Source organism: Bos grunniens, chromosome 19, assembly GCF_055505025.1.
Source record: "Bos grunniens cultivar Pamir isolate PY7600 chromosome 19, Bosgru_T2T1.0, whole genome shotgun sequence".
In the NCBI taxonomy this organism is placed as follows: domain Eukaryota; kingdom Metazoa; phylum Chordata; class Mammalia; order Artiodactyla; family Bovidae; genus Bos; species Bos grunniens.
Window position 1 is genome coordinate 37,340,840 of NC_141183.1, and position 21,122 is coordinate 37,361,961.

Genomic DNA, 21,122 nt, shown 5'->3' on the forward strand with positions numbered 1-21,122 from the left:
GTGAGCCCAGGTATTGGGCCGGAGCATACCCCGTGGTGGCGCCGCACCTGGGCTTTCCCCACACTTAGTCTGCAGAGGTCTCGGGGTCACCACCCTCCTAGCTAGGGAGAACATTCATCTGGATGCGCCCCCAGGAGGCCTCTTGTTAGAGGCCTGAGCTTCTCCAAGAGCTTGTGGGAATACCAGGAGGCCTGGGCACCTTTGCGTATCCTGGGGCCACCCTATTCCCAGCTGTGTTCTCCACTTCCTCTCTCTCATTCTGGAACTCATGCACACTTCAGCTCTCTGAGGCCTTGGGGCCAGTTGGGAGCGGAAAGAAAGGGCGGGTGGGTGTGAGTGAAAATAGAGGGTTTGTGTTTTGGAGTGTTCGATACTCTGTCATCTCGTGGTTTGGGGGAACGGTGTGTGTAGATACGTGTGCATGCCCGCCTGTTTGACCTTTGTTATCTGTTCTCCCTGTAGAAACGAACAACCCATGACTGACAGCTGACATCAACCAGAAGTTTTGATTTGCACCGGGACATTTCCCCTGACTTTATTTGGGAGTTGTTGCCAAGTCACTTTCTGTGCTCAAATATTTTGTGATTTGGGGAGACATCTCTGCATTATCCCATAAGTTTGCTGGTCTGTGTGGAACAGGATGTCCCGGGAGTGGGACCACAGCCCTCCAGCCACTGTCTTTGAGGAGGGATTGCCTTGGAGCCTTGGGGGTAAACCTCCCTCTTCATGGCCCCTTTGATGGGTGGGCCTGGGGCTGTGGGTTTGGGGGAGCCTGGAAAGTAGAGACACCCTTGGTCACGCCTTCTGCATGTAGGAGCCTCTGTGTCCCTTTCTGTTCTTGGCCTGTCTACAGGTTGGTGGGTGGGCTTGAGTTCTCCTGGGAATGAACCCGAGGAGGGCCCTGAGGGGAGCGTGGGTGCCCCAGCCCTGGATGGACAAGTGAAAAACCAATCTGTTTTTGTTCCTGTTCACAAGCCATTCAAAACCCCTAAGGTGTCCATTTCCATTGTCCGTCTCCAGCCAGATGCCCCCAGGCCCACGTTCTCTCTGCTCCTCTCTGCCTCTGGAGAGCCAGGGAGGACTCTGGGTTTGGCGGCTGTGGCCAGCAGACCAGGCTCTTAGGCTAGGCTTCTACAAGGTCTGCAGAAGTCCTGCCAGCTCCAGATGGACATTCTCTGAGATGCTGTCGTTTCACCTGGACAGCTGGTCCATGAAAGCCAAGGGAGGCCGTCTGGGTTCCTGTGTGGCTTTCCTGGGCAGGTTGCCCAGCAAAGGCATCATCATCAAAGTTTTCTTTAGGCCTAGAAGGCAACTCGGATGGTAACTTGTTTCCTGATGAACAACAGACCCAGGTGCTCTCAGGCAGAGCCAGGACTCACAGCCCAGCTTGTCAGGAGCCCGGCCTGGTCTCTTCACTGCCCCACTTCTCCCAGAGTTCCATGATTAGGTGAGGATGGGTCTCCTTCAGGGCTTGGTAGAGGCGATCTTTGCAGGCCCAGTCCCAGGATCGGCTGAAACCAAACAGCCTCCGCATCTGGCCTGGTGCAGTGGTCTCTGCCCGCACCCCCTCATACTGTTCTTCGCTCAGCACCTGTCCATGCAACTTGTCCAGGATAGGGTCCACGGATGTCACTCGAGCCACCAGCTGCTCCCGATGTCGGTCCACAAAGTGCCTCAATCTCAGGGCAGCTGGGGAGTCAGGTGAGGCTGGAAACAAACAAAGAAAGGCTCGTACCACTGCTCCTTCCTCTGACCCTCCATCTCCACTTCTCTTCACTCAGCTCATCTGCATCCCTGGCTTCCTTCTGCCCTGTAAAGGCATTTGACCACCAGAAAGCCACTTTTGCCCTCCCTCACATCAGCACCTGGCCATTCTGCTTGAGCTTGGGGTGGGGTTCTCGGTGGAGGCATTTGAGGTGGTTTGGTGGGAGGTACCAGGGCCCCCATGGGCAGGAGTGAGGGGCATAGGGTACACAGCACTCTCCAAGGCCTGACTGCTTGTGAGGTTTGCAAGAGAGTCTTTCCTTCCTCTCTTCCCAACTCTCCAGGACCTTAAAGAACACCCCAGAACTGCCACTGGCTCATGTGGTCTCTAACAGCTGTTACTGACCTCTGAGGCCTGGAGAGACTGGAGTAACTGCCCATCTGAGATCTCCTGGAGGGAAACAGAGATGAAGAAGGATCTGTAACAGTGCTGGTTATTTACACATATGATACTCCTCTAAACTCCTACCTACTTCTGAGATTTCTCTCATTCTGAGAACAAGCTACGGATAAATTCTGATAGAATCTGGAGTAAGGGCTGGAAGGGCCTTTAGAGGTTATCCAGGTGCATCCCTTCCTTATGCATATGGGGAAACTGAGGCCCAGAGGCCATGATTAGACAGAGGGTGGGAGAGAGATAGGAGGCATCCAAGTGAACAGCAGCAGTTTCTCTCAGCATCCCAGACACAGTTTATCCAGTGTTGTCCTGAAGGGAACCCTGGTAGAGAACTAACCAGGGTTTAGATAGCTTAAACTATCTAAGATATCCTTAAATAGTTTAAGGACGTCTTAAACTTCTGAACAGACATCTATCTCCTTGCCCATGTTGGGCCTTCTAGATTCACACAGATCAAATCTGTTCTGAATTTTGATGTCAGAAGATCAAGGGACTTCCCTGGTGGTCCAGTGGCTAGGACTGTGTGCTCCCAACACAGAGGGCCTGGGTTCAATCCCTGCTTGGGAAACTAGATCCCACCTGCTGCAACTAAGAGTTCATGTGCCACAACTAAAAATTTGCAATGCTGCAACTGAGACTGGCCCAGCCAAATACGTAAATAACTTAAAAAAAGAAGAAGAAAACCTTAGCACTTGGGAGTAATGGGATAATTTCAATAGCAAAACAACAGAAATAAGTCAAGGGGCTTAGACAGTTACTTGCATAAGGCGAGGAAGGGGCTGTTCACAGCAGCTCATGTGGACAAGGCCTGAAAGTCTGAGCAGACTCAGATTCACTGTGACCTGATGGTCTGTGGAGGTGGGCACAAGACAGGGGAGCTCCAGCTGCGGCTCCAGGAGCATCAGGTTCATCTGGAGGGTGGAGGAGGGTATTCCATGTCCTCCCTGAAGACTGGACACTCAGGGAGCCCATCCTGGCTCATCTGTAAATGGGAACATCTACCAGGAGGGTGTCCGGATGGCATAGAATTAAAAAACCAAAATACAGGAGGAATGATGGGAGGAAGTAGAGAGATTTGACTTGCATAAGAGGAGACTTAGGGGAGGCCTTGATCCCAGTCTTCAAGTATCTCTTCTTGATACTTTCTCCTGGGCTCTCCCAGGAGAAACAGATAAGAAATAGAAATAGATCTGTCAGTTCCAAGGCACAGAATCAAGATAGGCAAGGATGTTGGCTTAATACGAGGAAGAAGAATAATATTGCTCCTCTTTACTAGGGACCACTGGGCTTTCCTTTACTATTTCCAGCTCAGATGGAATCTGAGAATCCACCTGCAAATGCAGGAGACCCAGGTTCGACCCCTGGGTTGGGAAGATCCCCTGGAGAAGGGAATGGCTACCTGCTCCAGTATTCTTGCCTGGAGAATTCCATGAACAGAGGAGTCTGGTGGACTACAGTCCATGGAGTCGCAAAGAGTTGGACGCGACTGACTGACCAACACTTTTGCTTTTTACTAGGGACCACAGCATGATACATGAACATACCTCATTTTATTTAATCTTTCTAACAATTCCATAGGTTAGGCATTGTGATCCTCACTTTACAGATGAGGAACCCAAGTTCAAATGAACTAGGTAATTTTCTTAAGATGACCCAGCAAGTAAGGGCCCTAGCTAGGGCTGGTGAGTTCTCCACCTGTGTCTGCACTCAAGCTGGGACCAAGTAAAGTCCATTCTCTTTCTACCTGTGATGCCTGTGCAGCTCAGGATGGAATGTGACCAACAACTGACAAAGGCTGTTTGTCCTAGGAAGGACTGTGTGTCCTAGGAAGGACTGTCCAGGAGATTTTGTTTCTTGGGGGTGTTGGTGTTGGATTAAGAGACTGTAAAGTTTCTTCCGTTCCCAAGAGTTCAATATTTGGATTCCCTTTTGCCTGCCTTGACAATAACTGAATGATCCTGGTTAGAGTATCTGATATTGCCAGAACTGGCCCAATCCACACAACCATACAACCATCTAGCATCTAGTTGTTACTCTTTTTTTTTGGCCACATGGCATGTGGGATCTTAGTTCCCAAACCAGGGATTGAACTTGTGTCCCCTGCAGTGGAAGTTTGGAGTCTTAACCACTGGACCACTAGGGAGTCCCCTAGTTCTTCCTCTTTCATCTACCTTCCAAGCTCTCATGAGAAACTGCCAAAAACCTTGTGGGTATCAAACTCTATTCAAGGGCAGAGTGGACACATATGGTGCAAGAGAGAGAGAGCACAGGGCTTACAGTCAGGTTAACCTGAGTTCCGAAGAATTGATGCTTTCGGACTGTAGTATTGGAGAAGACTCTTGAGACTCCCTTGGACTGCAAGGAGATCAAACAGTCCATCCTAAAGGAAATCAGTCCTGAATATTCATTGGAAGGACTGATGCTGAAGCAGAAGCTCCAATACTTTGGCCACCTGATGCGAAGTACTGACTCATTGGAAAAGACCCTGATGCTGGGAAAGATTGAAGGCAGGAGGAGGGGACAATAGAGGATGAGATGGTTGGATGGCATCATGGACTCAATGGAAATGAGTTTGGGTAAACTCCAGGAGTTGGTGATGGACAGGGAAGCCTGGCATGCTGCAGTCCATGGGATTGCAAAGAGTTGGGCACGACTGAGCGACTGAACTGAAGTGAACTGAACCTGAGTTCCAATTCTGCTCCTATCAGTTGTCGTCACTAGGAAAAGGCACAGGACTCCCCTGGACTATTTCTTTTCATCAGCAAGTTGTGATAATACAAACTCTCTCTTTCACACACACACACACACACACACACTCTTTGACTTTCTCTTGTCCCACCTCTGTGCTCCCTGGACTTGACTTTACCTGGCTTCACCAAGGCTTCCCACACCACAGTCCCATCTTTCTTGCTGCTTATTTGCAACCTGATCCCTGACCTCAAATGGCGAACGTAGAACTCAGAGAACAGCTGAGATTCTCTGGGGCTCCGATAGCAGAGCTCCAATTCCTGCAGAAAGAGAGAGAATCACTGAGTGAGAAGCCACCTTTCAGTCTGCTAGTAAGATCTTTCACCTGACACCTCACTTGGCCCTGCTTAACCTCACTTAGCCCTGACCATTTCCTGGACTGAAGTCAATCTTTAGACCCTGCTTTTTTCTTTCTTTTTAAAATCCTTATTTATTTTTGGCTGCACTGGGTCTTTGTTGTTGCCCAAAGGCTTTCTCTAGTTGTGGAGAGTGGGGGCTAGTTCCCTGACGAGGGATTGAACCTGGGCCCCCAGCACTGGGGGTGTGGGGTCTTTTTTTGGTGGGGTGGGGGAGAGTGGGGGTGTATGGAGTCTTAACCACTAGACTGCCAGGGAAGTCCTTGGTGGCTTTAATTGGAGGTCATTGTCACTCTATAGCCCAACTCTTCCCAATGTTGTCCCCATCCTGAATGTGACCCTCCCCAACTTCCTGTCTCCTACCCTTTGAAGCATTCCTGGTCACCCTAAATCTCACTTGCTGTCTGTGTTGTGCTTAGTCACTCAGTGGTGTCCAGTTCTGTGAAGTATAGCACACCAGTTCCTCTGTCCGTGGGGATTCTCCAGGGATCAAACTGGGGTCTCCTGCATTGCAGGCAAATTCTTTACCAGCTGAGCTACCAGGGAAGCCCCACTTGCTGTTTGCCCAACCCCAGTTCACCCGGTCCCTGGGAAAGCTCTGAGACCATTTCCAAGCAAGAGCTCTGACCCCAGGGATGGCTGACCACCTGGGCTGCTCACCTCGGGCAGTATTTCCAGCTTCTCTGAACCAGACACAATGTAGCGGGAGCCCATGTAGAGTGGGGTCAGCGGGGGTGGCTTGTGAATTCGCACAAACTGGAACATCTTTTCTTCATTGTCTATGGCCTGAGGAGTACAGAACAAGGATCAAAGCAGATATGTCTGGACCCTGACTCAGATTCTGCCTACAGAACCTGGTCTGAACAAAGTGAGATGATGTTTCTGTGTGTTTGTGTGGGTGATGGGGGTTGTACCACCCCTGCTGCCTTCCCACCCCCCACCCATGCTTGGCCTCTGCTGTGCTCAGGGTGAGAGCTGGGGCAATGTTGGAGAAGACATGGTAACAGAGGAAAAGAGACAGTTCTAAGCTCCAATACTTTGACTACCTGATGCGAAGAGCCAACTTATTGGAAAAGACCCTGATGCTGGAAAAGATTAAGAGCAGGAGGAGAAGGGGATGACAGAGGATGAAATGGTTGGATGGCATCATCAACACAGTGGACATGAGTTTGAGCAAACTCTGAGAGACGGTGAAGGACAGGAAAGCCTGGAGTCCATGCTGTAGTCCGGGGCATCACAAAGAGTTGGACATGACTTAGTGACCAAACAACAACAATAACAATAAGCATGGAAACCACCCATTCTTTTGACTCCTGGGAAGAGGCTTGTCCTGAGATGAGTGATGGTGTGGCAGAGTCAGCCAGAGGAGACGGGAGCAGGATAATTTACCCATGTCAAGGTTCCTGTTTATAAGTAGCCCATCCCAGTTCCCAGTTGACCCATCTAGGGGACTCTTTGGTTGTGTTTCCTGTTTGCTGTCAAGCCCACCCTGGCCCAACCTTTCTGGCTCTTATTGCCACCTTCTGAATGGAGCAATCGCTGGGGATCAGGTAGAGGTGGAAGGTAACTTCTTCAGGCTGGAGGTAATGGTAGAGCAACACAGTGGAGGTGATGGGAATGAAGCGCAGGGCAGTTTGGACCATCCTCAGTAGAACTCCCATGGGCGAGAAGCTGGGGTTTTCCAGAACGGCGTAACATGGCGTCACCCTGGCTGGCTTCTCCAGGAGCATCCCCTCCTCTTTGAAGTGGGCCACTTGAAACTGGGAGATGTCCACATCGTTCCCTGTCAAGGGATGGATATGAGAGGCAAGGACTTAGTGCCTCACTGAGTCAGACTTGGCTGGGGGAGTGACGTACTTGAGTGTAGGCTCAGTGGCCTTCCTAGGGAAGCCATTGTACACAGGCCTGCCACCTTTGGGGGCCTCAGGCAATACTGTCTCTGGGGTGGGAGCACCACAGAAACTCCCTTTAGCCAAACCCATACAGAGGACCAGCCCCTGGCCCGGGAGTCGGGAAAGCTATGGACCCTAGGGTTACTGGCTGATGTGGATTCTCTAACCATGAGGGCCACCGAGTGATGTTGGCAGGTTTGACTCCAGGCAGAGGGAGGACAAGGAGGAGGAAGGGACAGTGAGGAAATGGAGCATCCAAGGGCCACCCACCATTCATAGTCTTCTTTTAGGGAAGAACCCCTTCCCCACCAGTGTGGGGGGTCTCAGCAGGAGACAAGCTGGGCCTCCCACCCTGGAAGCTGTTATTCCCTGGTGGCTATGATGCAGGCATGTGACCAAAACTTGAGTAAGTGAATGCTCCTTACCAGGACCTGGATCTAGAGAGAATGAAGAGAGATTCTTTCGGCAGTAGCAGTGGGGTCAAGAGTCCGGCGGCCACCATGGCAGGAGGGTCCTGCGATGGCTGTGCCTGCAGCACAGGTTTCTTCCTAGTTTTCTTGGTTCTCAGCATCCTTGCACACTGCCTGCTTTTTTTTTTGTTTGTTTTAATGTTGCCTAATCTTTTGCTAAGTCTACAAGTTACTCAGGAATCTTTTTATATATTCCTTTCCTGCCTAAATCAGCCAGAGTTAGTTTGCAGTCAAGAAGTCTGACAAGGCATGGACACTGATGAGTTTGAGATGAAGAGACAGCTTGAGAGATGAAGGCTGGTAGTGGGAGAGACACAGGCTTAGAAATCAGGAGTCCCGGTTCCATCTCTGTGTTGCTTGGCAACTTCAGCAATGCAGTGGTTTCCAGGTAGCAGAAGGACATTGAGCAAGCCAGGCAAGGCCCTTAGGCTGATGGGCACCAGTCAGAACATTGCTGACTGATTTTAATCCCAGAAGAGGCACCCAGAGAGCACATTCATTGCCTTTTTTGTGTGTGAAAATAATATCACCGTCTGACAAAATGCTGAAGAATTGACTAAATACAACTATAATTACCATCTTCCTCTTTTCCACTAGTCTTTCTTTGAAGCAACACCTTTTCATGTTTCTGTCATAGCCCATGGATTTTTTCGATTTCTCATCATTGTGTGTCTTCCTCTTAGAATCATGGTGAGTATCCCTGCCTGTCATGTGGGAGACTGGGGTTCAATTCCCCAATGGGGAGACTAGAGTACTACCTTTTGGGCTTCCTTGGTGGCTTAGATGATAAAGAATCCACCTGCAATGTGGGAGACCTGGGTTGGGAAGATCCCCTGAAGGAGGGCATGGCAACCCACTCCAGTATTCTTGCCTGGAGAATCCCCATGGACAGAAAAGGCTGGTGGTCCATGGGGTCGCAAAGAGTCAGACACAACTGAGCGACTAAGCACAGCACAGCACAGAGAAGTCACATCTTTCAGTGATCATAGAAATTTCCTGGCAATTCTCTCTTTGAATATTTCATCTTCTCCGTTCTCTCTGCCATATCCTCTGGAATTCTGATTAGGTGTATTCTAGGCCTCCTCATAGTATCCTATCCTCCATGTCACTTAATCTTTTTTTTTTTTTTTAATGTTTTCTTATTTTCTTTAATTAGCTTTTTTCCAAATCTGATTTGTCATTTTTAATGATTTATTGCTTTTTGCTTATTTTTCCCCAGGGTGATTTCTATAAGTATATGGGGTTGCAAAGAGTCGGACACGACTGAGTGACTGAACTGAACTGAACTGATGGTGGTTTAGTCGCTAAGTCATGTCAAACTCTTGGGACCCCATGGACTGTAACCCAACCAGAATACTGGAGTGGATTGTCATTTCCTTTTCCAGGGGATCTTCCCAACCCAGGAATTGAACCCAGGTCTTCTGCATTGCAGGCAGATTCTTTACCAACTGAGCTATGAGGGAAGCCCCATAAGTATATGAAACACATTTATTTTGTGTTTTGTTTCTGATAACACAAAAAGTGCGAACTCTTTATGGGATCAATTCTTATTATTTTCTTATTTTTAAGTTATTTTAATTAATGTATTCATTTAACAGGACCAGTTCTGGTACCTGTGTTTCTTCTGGTCCTCGTTTGTGATGCCTTATTTACTGTTTGTAGTTTTTGACTGTGAGATTATTTTTTATAATGTTTTATTTTCAGAATAATTGATATCCGCTCCCTGTTGTATTTATTTATGGCTTTCCCTGGGTCTTCGTCACTGCACACAGGCTAATTGCAGCAAGTGGGACTTCTCTGCCCGCAGAGCATGGGCTCTAGAGCACAGGCTCAATAGTTGTGGCACACAGGCTTAGTTGCTCCACGGAAAGTGGGATCTTCCCGGACGAGGGATTGAACCCATGTCTCCTACATCGACAGGCAGATTCTTACCTGTACCACCAGGGAAGTTCAATGTTAGCTTGTATTGTACTTTCTATTTAGGGAAGCCTTTAAGTAATTCAGGCAAAAATAATTATGAATCTGGGGACAAAAGTGCTTCAAAAAAGATATGCCCAGAGCACCATGGAATGAGAGAAAAGCTGTCTCCATTTCTGTTAATCCTTTCTCAGTCTCTCTAAGGAAGCCATGAGTCCCCCTCAGGACATCACCTCCAAAGCCCCTTTCAGGCCCATTCTTACCACCATCACCTTGCTCCCGCCTCTCCCCCCTGCTTACCTCGGAAGGCCACAAAGTGAGGGAGGAACACGGCTGCCACAGCGCCTGGTTCAGCCTTGATGTCAAACAGAGGCCCTGCAGCCAGCCAGCTGCGCTGTGGGAAATTCCTGTTCAGGAACTGGTCCCAGGCACAGAATTCAATTTCAATGGTCACTGGCCCTCTCACCTCAAAGCGGAGACCCGTGTTGGGCCAGTGGTAGAAGCCGGCCATGGGCAAGTGAATGCTGCGAAAAATGGGGAGAAGTGGACACTGGATTACTGTACCCAGACTCACTGAGCACCTACTGGGTGCTAGGCCCTGTGCTGGGCACTATGGATCCTACAGAGTGGCTGTAAGCCCAGACATTGAAGTCAGATGGATTTGAATTTGAATACTGGATAGCATGTTGAAAAGCAGAGACATTACTTTGCCAACAAAGGTCTGTCTAGTCAAGGCTATGGTTTTTCCTGTGGTCATGTATGGATGTGAGAGTTGGACTGTGAAGAAAGCTGAGCGCTGAAGAATTGATGCTTTTGAACTGTGGTGTTGGAGAAGACTCTTGAGAGTCCCTTGGACTGCAAAGAGATCCAACCAGTCCATTCTAAAGGAGATCAGCCCTGGGATTTCTTTGGAAGGAATGATGCTAAAGATGAAACTCCAGTACTTTGGCCACCTCATGTGAAGAGTTGACTCATTGGAAAAGACTCTGATGCTGGGAGGGATTGGGGGCAGGAGGAGAAGGGGACAACAGAGGATGAGATGGCTGGATGGCATCACCGACTCGATGGACGTGAGTTTGAGCGAACTCTGGGAGATGGTGATGGACGGGGAGGCCTGGCGTGTTGCGATTCATGGGGTTGCAAAGAGTCGGACCCAACTGAGTGACTGAGCGACTGAACTGAACTGAACTGGCTCCCCTGGGCTTCCTGGGTGGTGCTAGTGGTAAGGAACCCGCCTGCCAATGCAGGAGACGCAAGCTGTGAGATTAAAGCAGCACAAGTCAAATACAACAAGTGGGCTGTCTTTGGATCATGATTAGAACAAATCATCTGCAAAGACACACTTTATACAATTGACCAGATTTGAATAAGGATTGGACATTGGACGGATATGAAAGGCTTAATTGTAAACTTCTTGACATGTGAAAAATGACATTGTGGTTATGGAAGAAAAGGTCTTTATTTGACCTTTTTGAAAGGTATCACAAAAAATTTAAAGCAAAAAGCACCCATTTCTTTGGACTTAAAAATATTGTGAAAAAAGGGGCGGAAAGTGGATAGTTGAAACAAAGTTGGTAAAATGAAGGTTGAAGCTGAATAGTGGGTACATGGAAGTTCCCTGGACTCCACTTGTGTGTCTATTTAAAAATTTTCATAACAAACTCTCTTTTTCTAGGGACTTCCTTGGTAGTCCATTGGCTAAGACCCTGAGCTCCCAATGCAGGGGGCCTGGGTTCGATCCTTGGTCAGGGAACTAGATCCCACGTGCTGCAACTAAGGCCTGGCACAGCCAAAAATAAATAAATACAAATAAATATTAAAAAAATCCCAACCAACGTTCTTCCTCCCCCATCCAAAGTGAAGTGAAGTTGCTCAGTCGTGCACGACTCTTTGCGACCCCATGGATAGTAGCCTGCACCAAGCTCCTCTGTCCATGGGATTTTCAAGGCAAGAGTACTGGAGTGGGTTGCCATTTCCTTCTCCAGGGAATCTTCCCAACCCAGGGATCGAACCCAGGTCTCTCACATTGTAGACAGACGCTTTACCGTCTGAGCCACCAGGAAGCCCAAACCCCTTCTTTTTTCATAATAAAACACCAACCAACATCTCAGCTCTGTCTTTCTTTGCATGGTGGCGTGGTGAGGGAATACAATGGACCATGAATGGGGTGCAGACTGTCTGTGGGGACCCAGCATGGGGATGGAGGGGGTGGGACAGGCCAGGCCCCCTCACTTACCGGTACAGGCTCCTCTCTTCGTCAACCGCCTCGGTAGCCACAGGCCCTGTGGGGCCCCAGAGGTCATCCTCGGTCCCCAGAGACTCCATGTGCTCGTCCTCCGGAGGGGCAGGAGAAGACGGACAGAAGAGCCTCACCTGTGCTGCTTGAGGAGAGCTGCCCTCTGTAGCAGACAGGGCAGTGGCCAGCTTTAGGTTCTTCTGCCTGGCTGCCCCCTAGGCTAGACCACAGAGGGGCCCTTCCCAAGTCCAGTCTGCCTGCTATCCAAGGGGGCTCAATCCTGGTGCCTCCCCTTGCCCAAACCCTCCTCCCTCCCCTTTCTCACTTCCCAGAATTGTCGCTCTTCCCAGCACGCCCCAGGTGGTTAGCTTCTGAGGGGAACAGGGCTCCAAAGATGGACAGGCAGGGATGGAGAGGGGATTCCAGGCTTTAGAAGCCCAGAGTGGGCTTTAAGAGACTGGGCTCTGGTTCAGAGTATGAGTCATGCTGTGGATATTTAGGAGAGGAACAGTCCAGCCCCCTGAGGCTGGAAGAGAGGGAAGCAGAAATTCTGCAAGGTTCGGGTAGTGGAAGATCTCCCATGGAGTCTCCCCTAGGTGTCTCTGTCCCACTCCAGAGGCAGGAGGGTGGAGGGAATGACCTTTCATAGCTGCCATCACCCCCTCCACCCCTGTAAGCCCACATCATGATGCTCCCAGTCTGGCCCCTTCAAACTACCTGATGCTTGTCTCTGCCGCTTGAGGGAGGATGTATCACTCATCTCTGCTCCACCTGGGCCCTTGTGAAGGATCCTCAGACTTGGCTTCCTGGACAGAATTCATTCTCCCTGAGATCGTGGAGGATTCTGGGGGCTGTCTCCACAACATCCCCATTTGAGTTCAACTCATCGGAATTTCAACTCCTGATCCCCATTGGGCTTCTCCTGTAGTCCCTGCTTCCATGAATGGCCCCCATCCACCCAGCTGTTTATACCAGAACTGAGGCATCATCCTGACTTCTCCCTTGGCCATTCTGAGAGCTGACTGATCACCTTGACGCAGCCTCCAAAATAGCTCTTTTCTCTTCTCTCCACCTCCACGGCCTCCACCCTGCTCCCAGGCCCTGGCATCTGTGGCTGGAACCACTGCCTCATCTTAAAGGGTTCCCGGTTTTTGCTCTTGACCCTCAGTGCACTGTCCACTCAGCAGCTGATCTGAAAATGGGAACCTGGCACAGAACTTTGATGCTGAAGCCCTGAAATGTCTATTGATTTGGGGAGTAAGATCGAAATTCTTAATGTGGCCCAGAAGATGTTAGGTACTGCCTCCTATCCCCAGCCCCACCTGTGCCAGTCTCCCTGCCCCCATGGCTCTAAATCAGTGTTAAAAATCACCTGAAGGCCTGGGTTAGAACATGGATTCCTGGGCCCACCCCAAGATTCTGACTCAGCAGGTCTGGAGTGGGGCCTTTCTACTGAGCTCCTTACTGTTGCTACTGAACTCCTTACTGTTGCTAAATCATGTCTCTTTTGCCACCCTACAGACTTTAGTCCGCCAGGCCTCTCCGTCCATGGGACTTTCCAGGCAAGAACACGTGGGTGAGTTGTCCTTTCCTTCTCTAGGGGATCTTCCTGACCCAGGGATCAAACCAGAGTCTCCTGTTTCGGTAGGTGGGTTATTTACTATTGATCCGCCCGGGAAACTCTGCCAGCTCCCAGGGGATGTTGATTCTGCTGCTGATTCTGAGGACCACACTTTGAGTAGCTCTGCTCCAGGTCCCTGATCTCCTATTCCTCAAAGAAGCTAAGCTCAGTGCCTCTACTGAAACAGCAAGTAAAACATGAACCAGCTTAAACTGGTTTTGCCGCCTTTAAATAAGTTGATTAATTCAGCCTTGAGTTATTTAGATAGCACCCCCACGCAAGACAGAATCTATGTCTCCAGTATACAGAACCTAGAACCTTCAGTCTACAGAACTTAGAGAATAGAAATGTTGCCCCAGGAGCCCTTTTAGGGGCTAGAAGTCCTTCAAAAAAGGAAGATCTGGCTTCCAGCAGTGCAAGTAGCTTGTTTGGCTTATTCGAAACTAGCCAATCAGCTTCCAAGATTGACATTTCTCTAAACCCCTTAAATGTCGCCCTGAATCCTGGATCGATTTGAGAGCCTCACCTCCTGTGCTCTTGCTAGTGGACCTTGCAATAAAGCTCTTTCTTTTCTCAAAAACCAGTGCCCTAGTCTTGGCTTCTATGCACTTCAGGCATTTGGCTCTTATTCAGCAAGCTACACCACCTCTGCCTGGAATCAACCCCTTCCGGGCCCAGCATGCCCCTCCCATCCTTCAGAGCTCAGCTCAGCTGCTCTGCATAGAATCCAGTGGGCCCATCAGTGTCCTTAGAGAATACCAGATGTAGTTCTTTGGGCGGAGGTGGGAGGCTGGGGTGGGGGTGGGGGTGGGGAGGGAATAATTTGCACCTGCTGGGCTGAGCTCCTGGAATTTGGGCCCTTGTTCACTGCTGTGTGCCTCACACGTCGTGTGAGGGATGCAGGGCATGTTGTTCTGTGACAAGTAGATCCTCCTAAAGCTAGGAGCCCTTTCCTTTCCTTTTCAGGTGAGGCACAGCTGAGGAGATTCAGGGAACAGTTGCCCTTTGTGGTCACAGGTTGAAATGCACCAAACTGGAAGAATGTGGGCGCTGCAGCAGATTCCCTGGGGAGGAAGAGGGAGTCTCCCATCTCTGGGGTTCAGCCCTCCAGCCTCTCTGGCTGTGTGTCTATATGTATTGGTGGGTGAGGGTCGGGGTGGAGGTGGTCTGGCTCTTCCTAGACTCTCTCTCTTTGTCTTTGCCTCCCCCTGGTGGTCATTGCTTTCCAAGTTCCAAATCTCATCAAGGCAACCACTCACTTTTTTTTGTTTTTTTTTAAAATCTTCTTATTGGAGGAGGCAATGGCAACCCACTCCAGTATTCTTTCCTGGGAAATCCCATGGACACAGGAGCCTGCCAGGCTACAGTCCATAGGGTCACACAGAGTCGGACACGACTGAAACGACTTGGCACACGCACATTCATCTAAGGGAAAGGTTTAAGCAGAGGAGTGGCATAATTCCGTTCGCACTAAACAAATTAACGCCCAAACCTATCTCTGGCTGCCGTGCTTTCCTGGTTTCTTCCCCGCTCTGCCGTGTCTACCTCCACCCCACATGTCTTTCCCCATCTCTTGGTTCTGGACCTGCCCCAAGGACTCAGCCGGGCCTGGAACAGCAGGAGGGGGTTCTGAGTCTCCCCACCTTACCATATCCCGGAGACTAGCAGCTGAGGCTTCTGCCTCTCCAGGGCCCTCAGCATCTTGGTCACCTCCTCGCTCAGCTGAGTCTGGTCCAGCCTGCAAGCACAAAGGAAGCCTGGCTCTCCCAGGACCCCTGTGTGATCCTGAGGTCCCTGGGGGCTCAGGATGGTGAAATCTGCCACCTCCTAGAGGAAACTATTGCAGGTTGGGTTTGCTCGGGATTGGGCTCTGAGATGGCAAGTGGAGTGAGGTTTACTAGGCAGTGTTCTTGGATCAACACCAGGGTGGCGGGGAGAAGGAAACAGGTCTGGGCAGAGAGGAAGAAGTTGGGCTGTGATGTCGTCTCAGTGGAGACCTCAGCCAAGGCTACTGGAGGCTCTGAAGTCGGGATGATCCCTCAGAGCTGTCCCAAATTGGGGAGAGGGACTGGGTCGTTATACCCTGACATTGGTCAGGCCTGGATGCAGGTGACTCCAGGAAGGGGATGAGATCTTGGGAGAGGGGGCCCTTGTAGGCAAATGTCATCCCAGTAGCTGGCTGTGAATCCTAAGCATTCCCAGTGGCTTAGGATTACATCCTCATTCCTGGAGAGCATCTGGGCAGCGGCTCACTGCGTCCACCACAGAATACCCATTCCCCACAGCCTCAAGATGACCACCCAAGGGTAGGTCCTGGGATTTCCTGCTCAGAGGCTAGATGGTTTGCTGGAAAGGAGAGTGCCCTGTTTCCGTTCTCCTGGCCTTGTGTTCTGGGCTGCTTCAGATTTCAGATAGCTGTTGCTCTTTCTGGGCCCTCGTGTCCCCCTTTCTAACATAGACAGACGTGCTCCACCTGTCGTGAGCTGTGGACAGGACACACTGTAGAGGGCAGTGCACACCGAACTCATTGCTGCGATCAGAGCTAGTGTGCCCTAGGGAGAGGATGGACACCCCCCATCCCCACCCCTCCCCGTAGATGGCTGTCCCTCCCAGTCCAGTCCCAGAACTCCGGGAGGAAGGAAGCGGAAACCTTCACAGGACCACAGAGCACAGGATGCTCTGAGGCAACCCAGGTCTGACCAGTAACCAGTGAGCTGGCCACAAATTCAGATGTCCCGGCTGCGGCTAAGCTCTGGAGAGGCCTTGCAGTATGTAGCCGGAAATGCTTGGTGGGGAGGGAGCTGGAGTTCCCCTGGTTGGAAACGGTCAGGGTTAGCCTTGGGGGAACCCACCTGCAGAATGTTTATCTTGTTATCTTGCCCCCAACTTCATCTTTAGGCCTGAGAGTCTAAAGGAGGGAGTCCTGGCTAAGAGTGGCCAGGGCCCAGACTTTGCAGACCCCTCGAAGACCCGGGTTCAATCCCTGGATCGGGAAGATCCCCTGAGAAGGGACTGGAAACCCACTCCGGTATTTGTGCCTGGGAAATCCCATGGACAGAGGAACCCGATGGGCTAACATCCTTGGGGTCGCAAAGTCAGACACGACTGAGCCACTAACATTGTGATTCCCACTATGTTTCTAAGGGCTGCTGGAGCTCAACGGAGGACCTGAGCAGATGGGGTCTGGAGGGTCTGGAGCCCTACCAGGAGCTATAAGCAAGGGCTCAGACAGAAACAGCCAGTGGACTCCTTCTCAGGAAGTGGAGGAAAGAGGAAGTGGCTGAGACACATGGGAGGGGCTGCTGCTCAGAGAACGTCGCCCTCAGGGCCTGCAGGGCTGCAAGGAGGGCTGGGAGCTCACTGCTCCTCAGCCACTCCGGACTCTGGTGCTCCAAGCCCATTTCTGTCTGAACTCTGTCCTAGTGTTCACACGCATTTTACTGATATGATGGTCCCATTAGACAGATAAAGAAACCAAGTCTCAGGTGAAGAGCTGCCTGAGTCACACGGCCTAAGAAAGTGGCGTCGCTGGTGAGGAACCCTGGCTGACTGTGCATTTGCCTGTCCCTTTTCTTTCCTCTGTCCAGTTCCACGGCACTTGCATCCCCTCCCCCCATTCCCTGCCCTCTGCCCAGAAGGGGCCTGCAGAGCCTCACCATAGGCATATGAGCTGGCAGGAAGGGTGCCTGAGTCCTTCACAGAGCAGCCTCACGCCGAGGTCGTCCAGGTCATTCTGCAGCAGGTTTAGCTCCATCAGGCTGGGGCTGACCCTGAGCATGGAGGCCAGGTCCTGGCAGCAGCCAGACGTGAGGCCGCAGCCTGCCAGCCTGCAGGGAAGACACATGCCGGCCTCCAGTCAATGTCCTAACTGGCATCTGGTTTTCCTTTCTAGTACCTATGGCCCTATGAGGGTTCTAGGGTGACATTAAAGGAAGATAAAGACATGTCTGGTTTGCAGGAACCTGGGAGATTTAAATATTCCTCTTGCAGCCAAGGAGCTACTCAGGATAGAGACCACATCCCCTTTTCACTTCCGTGTGATTCCTATGAATCCTGCTCACTCACTGTATCGATGTTGTATGATTAATTTACACCAATGTTCCACTGGGATGCCTGGATCTCATTGTTAACTACCTTGGCCCTCCCAAATGCCCAGAGTTACCTGACATAGGTTTCAGCATTTTGTGGGTTTCAACATTAAGGGCATCTACAATGCAGGATGAGAAAAGAGCGAGCTTCTAATATAAGAATAAAAGTTAAGGAGGAATATGAGGGCTTCAGTGGGAATCTAACATGGCCTCCATGAGCCCTTGCTTTCTCTCTGTCCCATGGTGCTAGGGAAGCTCCTTCTGCCTCCCCGTGCCCACCCCACAAAGTAGTGCCAACGAAGAGTAATTACAACAGTCGCTGCAGCTTGCAGGTTGGCTGTCTCAGGCCCTGGCAAAGGTGCTCAGCTCCTGCGTCCAGGAGTGTGTTGAAGCTCAATTCCAATTGCATCAGGGTTTGGCTGGCGCTCAGCCCAGAGGCAATGTCCTTGCAGCTCTCAGCTGTGAGGCCGCAGCTGGCCAACCTGTGGGAGACACGTGACCATTGCCTTGCCTTTACTTATCTGTTGATTTCCACAATCACCCATGAACAACCTGTTGAGCATCTACACCTGTGGGCCAGGTGGAGGTCAGTAAGACCCTCTAGCCCCCAGGCCCCCAGAAATACACAGGCACTGGGGGATAGACATAGAAACAAATAATAGTAAGTCAGGTTTTGGATCTCTTTGGATCAAAATCCTCCCACGTTTTCCCAGATCATCAGAGAGAAATTCATGGTCCTTGACCTTGTCTGTGAGACACTGGTGGTCTGACTCCTTGTCCTCTCTGTCCTCATCTCATATTTTAGCTGCATCTCCACTGGCCTCCACACTGTTCCTTAAAAACTCCAGGCATGGTCCCACCTCAGGTTCTCTGCACTGGCTGTTTCTTTTGGCTGGAACAAGCTATCTTACCTGATAGCTCATGGCTTGTTCCCTTACCTGCTCCCAGGTCTTTGCTCAAAAGTCCCCTTGCAGGAACCTTGCCTCACCACCCTCCGTATTTAAAACGGCACACCCAGCCCCAACTCTCTACTCCTTTCTGCTTTACTTTTCTCTCTAGTCCTTACCACATGCAATATACTTTACTTGTTCTTTTGACTTTTTCTCCCCATCCCCTCTGGAATGTAGGCTCCATGAAGAAGGAGTTTTGCCCATTTTCATTACTAGCTGGACCCAAGTGCCCACAGTAGTGTCTGGCACATAGTGGGCACTTAAAAAGTAGATGGTGCCCCAAGGGACAAGTCAAGTGCAGCTGAAGGCAGAAAAAATGATTAATTTTGACAAGGGAAGGAGGTGGAAATGTATGATGAATGCCTTGAATGATGAGTGGTTCATCAAGACGCCCAGCCCAAGAAAAATCTTCTTCAGATAAATGCCCAGAAGTGGAATAGCTGGCTCACATGATAGTGCTGTTATTTATTTATTTATTTTTTTGAGAAATATCTATACCATTTTCCACGGTGGCTGCATCCACTTCCATTCTCACCAACAGTGTATGAGAAAGTACACATTTTCTCCACATCCTCTCCAATACTTGTGATTTCTACCTTTTTGATAATAGCCATTTTAACAGGCACAAATTGATCTCTTACTGTAGTTTTACTTTTTTGGCAGTGCCGTGAGGCTTATGAGACCTTAGTTCCCCAGTGAAACCCACAGCAATGGAAGCGCTGAGTCCTAACCACTGGACCACCAGCAAAGTCCCCAAGTGTCCCTTCCTTAAGGACATTTCCCACTGGAGACCCTTATCTGGCCCTGTAGTTACACCTTTATTAGCATGGTTCCCTGATTAATGTCGGTCTTTTGCAAGCTCTCTGAGAATAGACACCTGCCTGTGTGTGTTTGCCATAGAGACCCTGGCACCTGGCACAGTGGTGGGCCAGAGAGGGGCTCAGTGAGTATTTGCTGAATGCAAGGACAGTTCCCCTCCTAGAGTCAGCGTCCGTCTTAGATCTCCTGTCCATCCCTGTTCAGAGCAGCGCCCAGGCCAGACTCACCGCAGGGTCTCTAGCTGGCACCCAGGGCATCTCAGGGCCTCATCAAGACTCTGTACTGCAGAGCGGCTCAAGATGTTTCCACTCAGGTCCAGTTCCTTCAGGTTTCCAGTGACCTGGAGAACACAGCAGAGAACCTGCCAGCAGGCTTCTGTGGCCGGGACCCAGCTCAACCTGTGGGGAAGAGAGGCAAAGGAGAGGTGCGGTCTGTGTGTGCAGGGGTGGAAGTGCATGGCGGGCAGTGCCATCCCCAGGGCTGACCAGCCTCCCTGACTGCCCCGAACACCGCAGATGAAAGAGATGGAAAATGGCTCCCTCTGCCCTCAAGAAACTTCCAGATGGAGGCGGAAGCAGACATACATGATGAACACTTCAGAGTAGTATGGCAAGGGCTGTAGACTGATGAGCCACAGAGAAGAGGGGCCCCCAGCCCAGGGTGGTGGCCGCAGAGGGGCAGCCAACTTTAAAAGAAAATGTCCAGTGTGGCTCAGTTTTGCCATGAAAATCAGCATAAAAAAGACTAGATGATATATCTCAATTCTTTTTTTTAAAAACAATCTTTGGCTGCTCTGCACAGCATGTGGGATATTAGCTCCCCTACCAGGGGTCGAACCTGTATCCCCTGCATTGGCAGCATGGAGTGTTACTCACTGAACCACCAGGGAAATTCCATACACCTCAATGCTTTTTAAAAAGTTTTTATTTTTTAAAAAAATATTTAAATTTTTTATATTTTTAAATTATGAAAACATGATAACACATTTACAGGAGACTTGGAAAATACAGAAAAAATACATCTAGTTACATATAGTTCCAGTTTATGATAATTATTTTTCAAGTAGATAAATTAAGATTTTTAGTTGGAGTTTCAATGTCAAACTCTCAAAAATTACTAGAATGAGTAGACAGAAAAGTAGGATACAGTAGATCTGAGAAGCACTACTTAATTCAACATAATTAAGATGTGTACAATTTTCATACAACAGCACCATATACTTCACTTCTTAATGATGGTCATTTCTGAGTTGATATTAATTTCTGTTGATATTAATTTCTGGTTGATATTAATTTCTGTCTTTTTGCTTCTCTACATATTCTTATTTTCCTATAATGGACATGGGTTTTGCTGTGAGAAAAAACCCTTGAAAGTCAGAAAAAGCAAAAACCCAAATCCAGCGTTTTTTCCTCTGACTCTTTTCTGGTTTACTTGTGTGTGATTGGGCTTCCCTGGTGGCTCAGACAGTAAAGAATCTGCCTGCAATGCAGGAGACCCAGGTTCAATCCCTGGGTTGGAAAGATCCCCTGGAGAAGGGAATGGCAACCCACTCCAGTATTCTAGCCTGGAGAATCCCATGGACAAAGGAGTCTGGCGGGCTACGGTCCATGGTGTCATAGAGAGTTGGCTGCGACTAACACTTTCACTTTTTTTTTCACTTTTTTTGTGTGTGATTACTCCCTTCCTGCGGGCTTCCCAGGCGGTGCTAGTGGTAAAGAATCTGCCCTCCAATGCAGGAGACACAAGAGAACTTCTGGGTTTGATCCCTGGGTCAGGAAGATTCCCTGGAGTAGGAAATGGCAACCAGCTCAAGTATTCTTGCCTGGCAGGCTACAGTCCATGGAACCACAAAGAGTGGGATATG

At 49.9% G+C, this 21,122-nt stretch overlaps 1 protein-coding gene across 8 annotated transcripts in view; it reads right to left on the reverse strand.

The window, feature by feature from the left end:
* Positions 1-503: 503 nt before the first annotated feature.
* Positions 504-21,122, reverse strand: part of NLRP1 (NLR family pyrin domain containing 1) — a 31,860-nt gene continuing 11,241 nt past the window's right edge. For 4 of the 8 annotated variants that reach the window (XM_086355555.1, XM_086355551.1, XM_086355554.1 and 1 more), the window contains 12 exons: positions 19,486-19,656; positions 17,801-17,971; positions 17,058-17,228; positions 15,050-15,139; positions 12,498-12,586; positions 11,781-11,943; positions 9,845-10,068; positions 6,786-7,048; positions 5,926-6,051; positions 5,028-5,169; positions 2,111-2,155; positions 504-1,707 (listed from right to left, as the gene is read on the reverse strand). In XM_086355555.1, the coding sequence (XP_086211681.1) occupies positions 1,391-1,707; positions 2,111-2,155; positions 5,028-5,169; positions 5,926-6,051; positions 6,786-7,048; positions 9,845-10,068; positions 11,781-11,943; positions 12,498-12,586; positions 15,050-15,139; positions 17,058-17,228; positions 17,801-17,971; positions 19,486-19,656 (1,972 nt within the window). In that variant the 3' untranslated portion in view covers positions 504-1,390. Of the gene's footprint in view, positions 1,708-2,110; positions 2,156-5,027; positions 5,170-5,925; positions 6,052-6,785; positions 7,049-9,844; positions 10,069-11,780; positions 11,944-12,497; positions 12,587-15,049; positions 15,140-17,057; positions 17,229-17,800; positions 17,972-19,485; positions 19,657-21,122 lie in introns of those variants that run through there. The other 4 variants (XM_086355552.1, XM_086355553.1, XM_086355556.1 and 1 more) reach the window with 4 other exon arrangements.